This window comes from Xyrauchen texanus, chromosome 1 (genome assembly GCF_025860055.1).
Source record: "Xyrauchen texanus isolate HMW12.3.18 chromosome 1, RBS_HiC_50CHRs, whole genome shotgun sequence".
In the NCBI taxonomy this organism is placed as follows: Eukaryota; Metazoa; Chordata; class Actinopteri; order Cypriniformes; family Catostomidae; genus Xyrauchen; species Xyrauchen texanus.
This window is the reverse complement of record NC_068276.1, coordinates 7,917,608-7,932,935: the sequence shown is the minus strand read 5'-3', so window position 1 is coordinate 7,932,935 and position 15,328 is coordinate 7,917,608. Positions and strand designations below refer to the sequence as shown.

The 15,328-nt window shown below is 37.4% G+C and overlaps 1 protein-coding gene across 1 annotated transcript in view; it reads left to right on the top strand.

The window, feature by feature from the left end:
* Positions 1-15,328, top strand: part of LOC127643729 (alpha-actinin-2-like) — a 60,558-nt gene that overhangs the window by 18,625 nt on the left and 26,605 nt on the right. Inside the window, exons 2-9 of the mRNA XM_052126572.1 lie at positions 1,991-2,105; positions 5,498-5,617; positions 5,769-5,855; positions 6,003-6,090; positions 12,651-12,729; positions 13,411-13,492; positions 13,595-13,680; positions 13,974-14,066. Coding sequence (XP_051982532.1) covers positions 1,991-2,105; positions 5,498-5,617; positions 5,769-5,855; positions 6,003-6,090; positions 12,651-12,729; positions 13,411-13,492; positions 13,595-13,680; positions 13,974-14,066 — 750 coding nt within the window. The remainder of the gene's footprint in view (positions 1-1,990; positions 2,106-5,497; positions 5,618-5,768; positions 5,856-6,002; positions 6,091-12,650; positions 12,730-13,410; positions 13,493-13,594; positions 13,681-13,973; positions 14,067-15,328) is intronic.

The following is a 15,328-nucleotide window of genomic DNA, read 5'->3' as shown; positions in this document are numbered from 1 at the left end:
ATTTAATTTAAATGCGACCACATGAAGCACATTTTTAGGTAAACATATTTTTTTCAGTGTATGTAACATCAAGAAAAATATAGCCATCTCCCTTGTCTCTACTCATCACTTTTATTTAATTTTGAGTCTTCTCTCATTCTCTTCTTTGCTATTTTCTTCTCTTTTCATCATGGAGCCTAAATATATTCATGCTTCTCTGTTTTGCTGCCTGCCTGCCCACCCACTCAGCCCTACAGAGCCCCCCGGATTCCAACACTGCATCGCATTTCACCTCCACAAGCTCCCATTTTCCTCCATTTTATTGTCATTTTTAATTTCACATCTTTTTCTTTTCTAAGTCTACTTTCACTATCATTGGGTATACAATTGTTATCCTCTGGCTTTCTCTCAGCACATCCGGATCTCCTACATTTCACATTGTTAAGCACCTATCTTTCTCTGTCATGCATTACTCACCTGCCTCCAACAAACAAATGAATGTACACGCACACATTTAGATCAACCAGCTTGGCCTTGTAACGCCTACATCACTGGCTCACTTTCCTTGGCATATCGCTCCCTGGAAGTGGATGATATTTATAAGATCTTTGAAATATGATGATAGCACTGAAATAAAATGAATAAAACTCCTGCATGTACCCCTGATACACACGGTATTCTACAACATCAAGTCCAAATTAACAAGATGGTAAATGTTTTTGTAGGTTGTTCATTAAGAAAGTCGTCATGAAATCAGAATCAACCCTATTTACTTTCTTAATACACAATCCTGGTCTTAATGTGTGTGATTCATGACTTCACGTTATTCCAGATTTTTAAAAAGTAAACTTTTTGCCTCGCTTCTGAGGTAACTACTTTTCGGCAGACTTTACTTAAGCCAGAAAATAATGTTAGCCAATAGCCAAATAGCTAATCTAGCATTTTTGGTAGGCCACCAATGTATGTAATGCAGCCTTTCAAAAATATTGCCAATCATTAACAGGATAGTTCACCCAAAAATGATAATTCTCTTATCATTTACTCACCCTCATGCCATCTCAAACTCATATGACTTTCTTCTGCAGAACAAAAATGTTTTGAAAAAAATATTTTTTTAAAGAATGAATAAGATGTTTTTGTCCATACAAAGTTAGTTAATGAGGTCCAAAGCGTTCAAGTTAAAGGCGGCGTAAAGGTAATCCATATGACAACAGTGGTTTATTCTATGTCTTCTAAAGCTATATGATCGCTGGGCCAAAACTGAAGTCTTTGTTCACTATACATTTTGCAATCTGCACTCTCCTTGGTGTGTTCATGAGAGACACTCATTTACACACACACACGCGCGGACATAATGATTTTTATACCGTACAAATTATAGATTCTATTCCTTAATACTAAAAATACATTTTTACATTTTCAAAAAAACATAGTTTAGTATGTTTAGAAATGTCCTCATAAACCACATTTATAGCATAATATCCTTGTAGTTACCAGTTTGTAAACTTAAAAAAAAAAGTCCTCATAAACCACCCAAACTTCATCCACACACACACTTGTGTTGCGTTTCAGGAGGGGAGTAATCCTCCACAATGGACTGAAAATCCACATTCAGATCTGGCTGTATTTTGTTACGGAACACCCAATTATCACGATTCAATCAAATCCCAGTGAATAAAATCACGTAAACATTTCCCATTAAATATCCTGTTTTCCACAGAAATATGTTGCAATAAGGAAGTACAATGGTTTATGAACGGCATTTAATATAGCCTTCAAAACGTCATCCTGATTAAAATGTCAGATTGTCCAATTCTTAAAGAATAGGATAGCTACACTAGAGAGTAAAAATTATATAAAATATATACCTAGAATTTGAACAGAGGGTTCAGCAAGTGAGGAACGCCAAACAGCACCTCAAGTATCTTTGAACTTTTACAGTATTGAATTTGTCTTATTGTTATAGAGAATAAAAAGGCAGTTTAACAATCTGTTTGTCTATCTCTTTCAGACATTCACGGCGTGGTGTAACTCTCATCTGCGCAAAGCAGGGACTCAGATCGAGAACATTGAAGAAGATTTCAGGAATGGCCTAAAACTCATGCTGCTGCTTGAGGTTATCTCAGGTAACTATATACATATGAAAAACTGGAAATAACACAAATTTAACAATTGTGATTTTAGCCTTTCATAACCATAAACAGAATTAATTTATCCTGTGACTCCTGTAATACTTAAGTTATCCTGAGAGAACCATTAAATTCATTGTGGTCATAGCTGTCAGACTAGTGATATAATGAATGTATGGAGTTTTCCATACATTCACCTTTGTAAAACTCTCAAATGGTCTTTTACCAATGAAATGACACTTTAAACTGCTTGTTGTCTGATCAGAACTTTTCACAATAATGTTACAGGTTATATGTCATTTTCTTGGCGCTCAAATACTTTCTCATACTGTATGTCAGTTTAATTGGAAGAGACAACTATGATGGCACTTTTCCTTTGCACGTTACGGTTCAACACAATTCGACTCTACTTGCTTTACTTTTCTGAGCTTGCTTTTCCACTGCTGTTTAGTGCCGCCTCAATATAGGTGGGATTATAGGCTGGTCGTTATAGTTGCGCCACCTCTACTGCCGTGACATCATCTTAAACGTGACACAAAACAATAAACAATACCGTGACTGCTAGCTGTTAACTACTAGCTCATTGTGCTGCATAAAGCAGTTGTTGCATGGTGATTTTACACAAGTGTAACAGTTAAATTGGCCTGGTTGTTTTAGAAGCAAGCTTTCCAGTAGCTGGTCAACTAAATAAAGTGAAGCTTTCAAGCAGAGTATAGAGTTAACATAAAACGTACATCCTCCAACTTGGACTCCAGCCGAGTCTAGGGCACTCTCCCTCCAATTGTTCTCCAGTCTAGATAGCGTCCTTTGGCCAAACCACTTCCACTTTCCCTTGATGGTTCTGTAGTCACTTAAATTTTTTTTTACTTACTTTTCCCTACACTGTTGGTAGGGTGGTAGCCATGTGCGGCCAACAGCTGAGACACTTCCTTTAAGACTTTTAGGTTTTGCATCATTTCATTCATCACTAACGAGAGGAATGCCTGCACCTCATTTATGGACCGGCATGGTTTGGTTTTGCGCATAGCCATTTCTTTTTACAATTTGAAAGTTGTAGTGATGATTCCCTCTGACCAATCAGTGATCTGCAGGGTTTGTATCAGCTCGGCTCACTTGGAACCTTGACCGAGGTGGTACTAAAAAAAGTACCAGGTACCATCCACAGTGGAACACCCCCAAAAGTTGAGTCAAGTTGTACTGTGCAGAGGAAAAGCCCCAAAAGTAAGCCATTCATAGTTTGAATGTCTGGAGAATATAAACACTGTCTGGCACTGGAACACTGGAATGCAGTGGGGCAGTAAGACTGCTAGGGGAACCTGTGATTAACCTGAAATAACTAAATTCAACTGTACATTTCATTGAATGCTGTAATCATGTTTTATAGCTGAATATTTCATCATGATCAAACAAAGTGATTTGGATGTTGAGGATTTTGTAATTACCTTGTTCAACATGTTGCTACTGAATGTTCCAGTACCCGAACATTGATCACATTCTGCCAAGTTCCCCGGGATCTTCCATCCAACATTCCTGCGTCAGTTTAAGTTTCAGTTAGGACTGACTGCATGCTGCAACAGCTGTGTCAGCAGTACAGCCGAACTGATATGGGATTTTTGAGACCGATAACGATTTTAGAGAGGGAAAATTCACAGATTACCGATATGGTGGCCAATATAGTTCATTTTTGAGCTGGAATGAAAACTGACGTTTTCTATGTGGATAGTGCACCGATTTTGACTACGCAAAGGTACTCAAAAGGCTGCTTTCTTAAACAAATATTTTTATCAAAGAATATTTGACATTATTATTATACATTGTCAACAAATTCTAGAAATGAACACTTGGAAAATAAAAAATAAATAAAAATACAATAAATAACCATCAGTACAGTATGTTCAGTATCAGTCAGTTGCTGACCATTTAAATAAAGAATAAATAAAAATACAATAAATTGCTAAATAAACATCAGTACTGTTTAGCAGAAGTCAATTGCTGACCATTTAAATAAAGAATAAATAAAAATACAATAAATAGCTAAATAAACATCAGTACTGTATGTTTAGTATCAGTCAAATGCTGACTATTTTACTACTGCCAGTCAATTAGGGGCAGGTTGTAAAACAAAAAGCATTTACACCTGCCGAGTGAAGAGATAAACAGTGGCAGCGGTGTTATACCATATTCTGTTATACAAGTTCAGGGGAAAATTTCAACGATGGAAAACCAGACTTTTAAATATTACATTTTGTAAATGCAATGACTGGAATTGTTTGGTTGAAGAGGGTACCAAACTGTGAATCAAAACAGTTTGGTGAATACATGTTTACACATTAGCTTCGACTCAGCTGACAAGCAATGAAAGTGGCTACCTGGTTGGCTAATTATCTATAAGCTTGTGGTTACGGAAAATATGGATGTTGTTTATTTACTTTCCAGCATTGAATCTCACCAACTAGGTAACAACATAGCATGAAATCAACACTCAACAGACACAATCTACCACCGCACTGTTGTCTGCTGAGCTGCAAAAAGATGCTCTGATGTTTACCTTTCAATCTGCTACATTACTGACTGCACTGACTATAGCTGGCTAACATAGAAAAAAGGTGTGATAAACATGAGTGACATGGTTATCAGGGACAGGGTTAATGTTATATTAGTTATATTGAAAAGGGAAAATGATGGGGTCATTGTTTATTAACATTCAATTACGTATTTCACAAACTAGTTAGCAACTTACAGAGAAGACATCGCTTAACTCCGCCCTGTCTGCAAGGTGTATATGTTTACCGATACACGCAGATATGAAAACTTTTTTCAGAACATATTATGCATAAAACAATGCTTGAATTGGTGTCATAACGTATAAAATCGGCTGACCGATAAATCAATCGGACACTAGTCATGAGCGTCTAAGACTCAGGTTTGCATCCTGCATTGAAAACAGAAAGTAACTGCATTCAAATGACTATTGGATTTAGGGTTGGGGGTAAAATTGATAATCCCCTTTATGGACATTTCATTCAAGTCCACACTTCCTGCCTTGGCAACTGGGGGCATTAGTTTGAATTTTGGTAAGCAGAGACCATATTTACCCTTAAATAAAATCTAGAGTTTCCACAAACTTGCCGCAAATTCACCACTCATAAATTTTCACATGCCAACAAGCTTTGCTGCAAACTCTTAATTGTCTGCAAACATTTGCAGCGAATAACAAGCTAATTTTCATGTGAAATAATGATTGGCAAGTTTGTAGCAACTCTAGACTGTATTAAGGCTAGATGAAAAACTTTTTAACTACTATTAAAGATGCATTCACTTGCAAATTATTATCATTAAATGAACAATAATGATATCTGTTGGGACTGACTGTCTTCATAAATTGGTAGGTGAGAGACTGCCCAAACCTGACAAAGGAAAGATGCGTTTCCACAAGATTGCCAATGTCAACAAGGCTCTGGACTACATCTGCAGCAAAGGGGTCAAACTGGTATCCATTGGTGCCGAAGGTGTGTAAAGTGAAATATAGACTTTTAGAAAACTGCATCTGTCACTTAAACACTTTTATATAATTTATATATCGTAATTAACCCTCAAAATGCAGTTGAATAAACTTACATTAAAAGAAAATCCTTTCTGTTCCTCTATCTACCACTGCAGAGATTGTTGATGGTAATGTGAAAATGACTCTAGGAATGATCTGGACCATCATTCTTCGTTTCGCTATCCAAGACATTTCTGTAGAGGGTACGTACACACTCACTTTTGCATTTTTAATGTCAAAGAGAAACCTGACCAAACATGTTACTAATATAACAGTCATTATCACTTCAGGCAGATCCATTAATTGAAAGCAAATTCTAATTTTCTGTTTTGTGTGTGGTCACTCCACAGAGACCTCTGCTAAAGAGGGTCTTTTGCTGTGGTGTCAGAGGAAGACTGCCCCCTACAGGAATGTTAACGTGCAGAACTTCCACATCAGGTGAGAATGACTGAATGAGATGCAGTCAAGTGTGTGATCGCAAGCCCTTTCGATATTTAATCATGTGCAGGATATGAATTATAGATATCAACAATTACATTTTCAATAGTTAATTATTGATATCTGGAAATAAATTAATACTAGTAAAAGTGCACATTTTTGATATCAACAATTACATTTGTATTAGTAAAACTAGGGCTGTCAAACGATCACGATTAATTGCAATAGCTTTATAAACATGAGTGGACAAAATATGCTTCATCCAGATGTATTTTGTAGTCATCCACACAAAACCTACCCCACCAACAGAGTTGAACAACAGAAAATGAACACAACACAACTCAATTCAAATTATGTAAATAATGTGGTAGTTGTAAGTGTATTGTGACTGGATTTATTAGCTTCTTTTTATGGAGTTTTGACAGACATAATCTTTCCAGGAGCACAGGGGAATTAAATAAATCATGTGACTATTTGTACCACTCATGAAAAAAAAGAAAAAGTCTGCACTTTCATTTACAATTGACAACTCATTAAAATACATAAAAAACTAGGATGGCCAGACTCCCGTTTTTCCTGGGACAGTCTCGTATTCAAGCACTTTTCAAATTTCCTTATCACCTATGTGGCATTCTCAGTCACGTGAGTATCCTAAGCAAAGGTAGCCAAGGATACAGCTTGTAAAACCAATAAAATCACACTGTGTTATTTGAAGTAAAAGACTGAATTAAACTATCCAATCACAATCCCCTATCAATAGACGTCCAGTTAGTGAACTGCTTGAAGAGTCAGTTTGAAAAAGCACACAGATAAAATTGCTGCTGGAAAAATGTCAAGGAAGCGTGCATACACATTTAATGAGGATCTTCAAAAAGAGTTTACATTTCTAAAAAAGGAGTCACAGACAGAGCCTAGTAATGTGAGGTGTGAGATTTGTGGAGTTCACTTTTCCATCGCCCATGTAGGCTGGTCCGACATCGCACAGCATGTTCATACAAAAAAGCATGTGGATGCTGCTAAAAGTATGTGTGCTACACCAAGTGTTAGGGATTTTTTTGTGAAGCAAAGTTCAGAATCTGACATGGTGCATGCAAATGAAGGAATTTTTGCTTATCATTCTGTTGTGCACGACCATAGTTTTCAGTCGGCTGACTGCACTGCGAAACTGATCAAGTAATTGTATGATCCGAAATGTCCTTCTGTCCACACCAAATCTGAAGCTGTCATATGCAACATACTAGCTTTTGTGCAGCTGGACTCTCAGAAATGACTGCAGCATGGCAACACACATTTCGTCTCTCTTGGTCCAGCTCTTGAAAGAATATTACGCATTTTCAATGGTCAGTGTAACAATAATGAAGGCAATGCTTTTCATATGTCTTAATTTTGGACTGGAGTGCTCTGCATTTTACAATAAACTCTAGAAAGACAAGTGCACACTGAGAAAAATTGCTGCCAGCGGAAAGTACAAGGTGACAACAGTTACAAATGCGGATGCACCCTCTACTTCGCATAGATCTGTGCCTAGTTAAGGATACCTCAATTTAATTTTTGATGGAAGGGGGCTGTCCTGTTTTCTACAAGCAGTAATCTGGTCACCCTATCAAAAACTCCTTTTAGACCCCATTCACAATTGAACAGGTGGGATTAAATGGGTTAATGACAGATTACCTGCAGGGTTCCAGAAATGTCTCCAACTGCTTTATTGACTAGTGCACTATCAAACAGAGACACTGACAGAGCCTTATAGAAAATAGCAGGGTTACATTAGCCGGTAAACAGTACCGCCACTCCCTATTTACACATATTACACAGTCTGCATAGGGCACCAACTACCTAGGGCGGCACTGACACGTTATGCGTTTTTCAAGGACCCGGTAGTAGTCGCGGAACACAGACGATCGCCTCGCACCACGCCTCGTATGGCAAGCCACGAGTTCAGAATAACACAATATTTTTTTAACGCGTGTACATCTAAAACAGCGTATTTTGCGGCATTCTAAACAACCATAAAACCGTAAAATAATCAGTAGAAATGCCATATAAACAATGTTTTGGGCTGCACAAACCAGCGCTTTTTTCAGCGTTTTCTATGTAGTAGGCCTATAATGAGCCCCGCCTGCAGGTTTTCACAGCCAGTAAAGTGTAAGGTGTTCCCACCCAATCAATGATGTCAGACCAGACCAGTTCACTGCTGCAGGTTATTTCTGCAAAAATGAGCTGGTGATTTTACAGGATATATACATATACGTGCTGTGCGTGTGTGTGTGTGTGTGTGTGTGTGTGTATTCTTAATCATTTCTTGATTAAAATTAATCATAATAAAATATAGTGAGCTAAATTTATAAAGATTTGTAATGAATTGCTGCTTTTTACCCCATTAATTCATCTTAATGCACCAGTGTTTTCTCTATTTTTCTGAGGTGACATTTTGAACTCAGAAATCTGTACAAGGAGGAAATTATAATAAGATGTAAATTATTATTCAAATAATAGGTTATCTCCTGTAGGTAATGTATTAATTTTATTAATGATTGTTATTGATGACATCAGTACTGTTTGTGGTCGGATGAGGACACTATGTGCCTGTGATCTTTTCTCTAAATGCAGCACAGTTTGGATGGGTGAGTTTTGTGATATTAAATAAATAATTATATTAAATAAATGAATAATTTACACTTGTTCATGTGTGCTTTTTCCTGTTGACAGTTCGTTATTATTTTTAATCATTATGAACATATTAAACATGACAAATAGAATGAAGATTTATTGTATTACTGTAATAGGGCCTATACCATGAATGAAACTACAACGTGCCATATGTATAGATACAAAATAAAGCTGTTATTATTGTTAACATCATAATCATTATTTTCCAAAGTAAGCTACAGTGTGTGTAAGATGGAAAGCACATATGTGACTGTAAAGCAGTTAAAGGATGGGCAAGGAGGAGGCGAGAACCGGCTTGTCAACATACATAATATTTTAATGTAAACTTAAACCAAAAGCACAAACATAAACACACATGACAGACATGCCCGTAATTCTCCCTCTCTCGAACCCTCGTCACCGGCCGCCTTTATCCCTCGCGCGCCTCATCAGGCTGATTGGGGACCGGGCGCGCGATATTCCGACCGGCCCCGCCCCCCTCCGCTCCACACTCCTCCCGGCGTTATCTCAGGCCGGGGTGCCACCGGCATGACGTACACCCCCCCCTATCCCTGGGCGGGGTGTATCTTGCGTCCCGCGTGGTCATCCCCGCCTTCCTCGCCCTGGGAGGAGACAGGAGGGGAAGACAACAACAACAAAACAAAATATGTGAGGGAAAAGGCCAACACGGTGCGACAGGGAGAGAGAGAGGAGAGAGAGAAAGCTCACTCACCGGTTCTCTGATGTACCGTCGCGTGGTCCTCGAACACTCCTCCACAATCAGGCGGATGACAGCCGCTCCACCCCCGGGCGAACCGGAGTGAAACCGTTGACCCCTAGTGGGTAGAACACGCCTCCGCTTTTCTGGCGGCAAATGGGGACACTCCTCCGCCCCTGGCAGCGGCTCTACCGCTCCGGGCGGTTGGAGAGTTTCTTCCCTCCTCCCCTCACGGACGGCGGTCTTCCCTCAACCCCTCCGCGTCTCTGGGGACGGCAGGGCACTCCTCCGCCCCTGGCAGCGGCTCCCTCGCTCCAGGCGGTCGGGGTATCCAGTCCCCACTTGCCCCGCGGACGACGGCCGTACCCCGCATCCGGGCAGTCGGGCTACTCCGTCACCCGGCAGATGGCAGCGGCGCTCCCCTGGGTGGACGGCAGTGTCGAGGACTCTGCGACGGGCATCCCTCCTCCTTCCCGGGTTTCAGCACCAATGTAACACAGTTGAAGGATGGGCAAGGAGGAGGCGAGAACCGGCTTGTCAACATAAATTATATTTTAATGAGAAACTTAAACTCAAAAACACATAAACAAACACACATGACGGACATGTCCGTAATTCTCTCTCTCTCGAACCATCGTCACCGGCCGCCTTTATCCCTCGCGCGCCTCATCAGGCCGATTGGGGACCGGGCGCGCGATATTCCGACCCGGCCCCGCCCCCCTCCGCTCCACAGTGACTAACTTGTTTCTGCGATAGCTCTGCAGCCATCTCCGATACACAGAGTATATTACGCAAGATTTGCTCACCATTTTCCATCATTCATTTCTAAAATTGTGCACTTACATCTGCTATTTCAGTGAATGAGGGGATATGGGGCGATTTCAGACACAACTTATCACATATGAAGGCATATTATTAAATCAAAAGAATATGAACATGTTTAGTCATGTTTTTTATTATTATTAAATATGGTTGATTGTGTATTAGTAGGCCTACCACAGTTGATTAATAAGTGATTAAGTCATAATAATGAGAATACTTGTCATTGTAATGAAATTATTAAACCGTTTCTTAGTGTTTTGAGTTACGGTAATATCTTTATCTACAATTTTTTTTTTTAATCAAATTTTATCAACAAATTAGTCTCAATGTCTGACTTATGGAAGTCATTTGTCTTTTTACCCTTTAATAAGTTCAGAGTCAAGTAGCTTAAAAGTAGGCCTATAATGCACTGAAGTGTGCCAAGCCAAGCTGAGCAAAAAAGCGGCGCACTTCACATACACTAAACACCGTCCAATGGCCTACGGCATTTTAAACTATTTTAATGCGTTTTTTTTTTAAAGATTTTTTACGGCGTTTGAAATTACTACGCCGTATTTTATGGCTTTATGGTTGTCTAGACTCTAGAACGCCGCAAAATACGCAGTTTTAGATGTTTTAGAATTGACTCGCTTGTCATGTAGAGCTACTACGGTTTATATAAAGGGTCATATTACACGTTAACGGTGCGTCTTTCGGGACATTTTTGTCTTTTTCATTGTCGTTTTTTCTATAATTTTGGCTGTTTTAATGCTGTTCATAACTTTTGCCAAAGGTGTATTTTTTGGGGAATTTTGATATTTCAACCTTAATTCATAATACATCACCGTGTACACAAAATAGTTACACTCGGGAACTTAAGGACAAAAATGGCCCATTAAAACGACAATATTTGATCCCAGTGCCATTAAAACATAAACTCGTGAATCCCGAAATTAATTATTCTTTCATTCCGGAGCCCTGGGTTAAAATGTACATTTCTTAAAATATTTTCCACAAAATGGCGCCATTTTGTTTTCATGTTTAGTCTATGGAGAAAATACATGCTTATTTCCTATATTCTGTTTGCTGTAATGTAGAGCACTGCAGGCCAATTGAATAAATGATGCAACTAAAATTGAGTGGGTGTGTTAATATGGATGTCAAAGTGTGTTTTGTATGTGTGTAAGCTATTGATAAATTTGTGTGTGTGTAAAAAAACAACAGTGACATTATGTAAACAAACTGGCATTTAAAGATTAAAAAACCTGAAAAAGAAAGAACATTTGGTAGTTATTATCAGGACTGATGTTGGTTAAAAAAATTAACTAATTGAAAGTGGAAAATAATATTAATATATAATATTAATATGGCAGTTTTTTGATGTGGACATTTTTGTCCTCTAAGGACTTCTGAGTAATTGTTTTTATGACGCAAAAGGGTTAAAAAAAAAATGTGTGGTGTTAAACGAATTTTGTGTTAACGTGTTAACTTGCATTTTCACTAGTAGAATTTCACAATGATCTGTAACTATACTATTCAAAACACAATTACTGATATCTATAATTAATATCAGCAATGCACTACTTACAAATGCAAATGTCAATTCCTGAATTATAACTTTTTGTTTTTTGATATGGTAATTTGGTTTTTGATATCATTATGTAGTTTTTCTAGTGGAAGTGTTAATTTTAGACATCTATAATGGTTTTGTAAGTAGTAAGAAAGCCTTTTAAGATAATTTTTAATGACCCTTCAGTGTATTGATATCTGAAATCCATTTCCAGATATCTGAGACACCAAAGCTAACATGTTAAAATAATATATCACAAATGTGCATTTTGTTGGCAAATGTAACATTTTTAAACTTAAATTGCTGAATAAAAGGACACACATTTGTCTTACAACTATCCATTTGTCTTGGCAAATGAATAAAGAAAAGCAATTGAAAAATGATATCAAGAAGTTGGTTGCATTTAAAATGATTTATTGAAAATTATTTGATTGTTACATTTAATAGCTACCACCACACAATTTTACAGTAATTTTTAAAAATATTTCTATTTATTTGCTAACTTTAAGTAATTAAATTATAGATATAGTAATCCACTACAAATGTAGTGTAATTCTATTTTATTGTAATCAGATTACTTTACTAATTACTTAATTAAAATAAATAATAACATTACTAATTACTTTACTTTTAAGTTACTTTCTAAAAAAATATTCCACTCAACAAATTCATTCTAATTAAATATTTACTCCTTGTTCATATATATAAATTTATATATATATTAATTAATAATTGATTTCTCCATTCTCTTCAAGTGTATTTTAAAGTTCTTTGCTGTCATATTTTCTCTCACTATTGTTGTTCTTCCTCTATGGTTGTCAGCTGGAAGGATGGCCTTGCTCTGTGTGCCCTCATCCACAGACACAGACCAGACCTCATTGACTACTCTAAACTCAGAAAGGTGCATCTAAAGTCTCAGTCTCTTCTCTTCTGACCTTCACTTTTTTGTTTTCCTATAGTCTATTGCTTAGTTTTATACACAGTAGTTTTATTTCCACTGTCTATACTCAGAACAGCCTTGAGCCCAAAGCCCCAAATCTGTGTTCATAAAATCACGACTTGCAGGCTCAAATAAAACTCTCAAATAATTACTTGTAAAAATACTCAAATTTGATTGGAGGGGCCATATTTAAAGCTGTTGAAAAATATACTAGTATTTGCCAATATACTCACACTGGTGACCACAAATCTATGCATTCTTTATTCATTTGCTAAATTGATACACTGCTTGGTAAGCATAAACAGCCTAATAAGCTCAAATCTAATTCTGAAGCAGGATCTGGAATCTCTCTTGTATATCTCTTTACTGTCTCAAAGCTTCTATGCTTGATCTAGTCAACCCATTTTGTTTGGAGAGCTTAAATCTAACTCAGGTTTCTAATGCATCAGAATTGACATATAATACTATGAGAAAATGAAAAATATAATGATGTATAACATTTAAAACCTCGAAAATTTTTATAAACTTAATACAGACTGGAATCATTGTCTTTTTTTAAGGGTAGTTTATGATTTGACTGGTCTCTATATAGCTATTTGTTCACTCTTATGCTCATTCTCTTCGGTTATTCTTTGTCTGAAGGATGACCCTATTGGAAATCTGAACACTGCATTTGAGGTGGCAGAGAAATATCTGGATATCCCTAAAATGCTCGACGCTGAAGGTCAGTAAAATCAGAACCTCCCAGCACAACTCAGATTCTCAAATCAAACCAAGGTAATATTTAGGTAATATTAACTTGATTCTCTCTTACGTTTGCCCTCAGACATTGTTAACACCCCTAAACCTGATGAGAAAGCCATCATGACCTATGTGTCCTGCTTTTATCATGCCTTTGCGGGAGCAGAACAGGTAAGAGTCCTTAAAAATAAAAGTATTATTTATTAAATTTTAATTAAATCAAAATAATGTCTATCTTCATTATAGTGTGAGATGTATCTTTTGATTGTGTTAACGATTTATGGAAATTGATTGGTGTAATGAATTGAGCTTCCATTTGCCCTCCAGTGTACTGCAGAGTGAATGTGTAAATCAGGGTAAATGAATTAAGGAAACTCAGATATGGCCATCATAATCTATAAGCAGCTCAGTTTCTAACAGGTTTTCGTATAGCACTAAACTTCTCTTTCTCTCTCTCTCTCCAGGCTGAGACAGCTGCTAACAGAATCTGTAAGGTTCTGGCTGTAAATCAGGAGAATGAACGGCTAATGGAAGAGTATGAGAAACTGGCCAGTGAGGTGAGGATAATATATCAACCAACATAAGAAAACAATGGTTATAGTAGAACAAACTAATCTGATGATGTTCGGGTTTGAGAATGCTCATACACATTGCATACACATTATGTACAGTATAGAACCAAACATACTCAGGATGTGTGCATTTATGTAGGTTCAGTGATGTTTCACGTTATCAGTTTTTGCAAGCAATACAGAGTCTGATCATCTAAGACAACACAGTCTCATGAGAATTCGTAATAATAGTACGTGATGGCAAATTCGTAAGAAAACGTACAAATTATACATCAATCAATCACATACGCTTCCCTCTTGTCCTTGAAGACCCGTACGTCTGGTTTCTTCCATGTTTAAAAAATTACCTAACAAAGAATTCTAACATCTTACCCAGACCCTAAACCTAACTATGATAGTAATGTAAAAAGCCCTTTTGTGTACGACTGAAGAAAGCGAAACTTCCGGGTTCAGAATGCGCATTCGTAAGATATTTAGTAATTTGAACACCTAACCAAACCCCATATCTAAACCTAGTCATAAATTTAAACCTGTGACCATGATTGTAATTGATAACTATGTTTTGTGTGCCATGGAATAAAGGAAATATGAGGGTTTTGAAGGAGAGGAGGAAAGAGGGTTAATGGGTTGATGTAGTCATATGATTTCTTACTAACTTTTCTAAGTATTCACATCTCTTACAATTCATACAGATTTTCATGAGATCGGTTTGGATGAGACGCCTGTTTAACACTTCAAGAATAGTGAATAAAAGCAAACCTTTCTGTGCATTTTCTTTGAAGGATCGCTTTTCGTTATTAATTTCCTTGTAGTTTAATAAGATTGTGCAAACAGACCGACATCACGTCTGAAACAATTGCTGTGATAATATATTTTTACGTGTATAGTTTTGACTGCACTCTGTACCACAGCTATGCAATTTGCATAAATAACTTTGAAGGAATAATACTTTATAAAAAATGCTCACCTAAACTATGTTTTGGAAAGCACTATAACTGAACTGTGGCAAAAGACTTCCAGTACTCATCTGGACCTTGAATCGATAACTGACTGAATGTAGTTGCATGTGCCACTGAGTGCTGTTAAACTTAACACTGAGTTTTGCGGACAGAGTGCTCTGATGATCAGCCTGCGAGTCGATTTTATCAAAATCAGACGGAGGGCTAGATAAAAATAATTGGTGGGCGCATGGGCTGCCAATTGAATAGCCTTGCCCTTGTGAGATGCCTCAATGTCTACTGTCTACA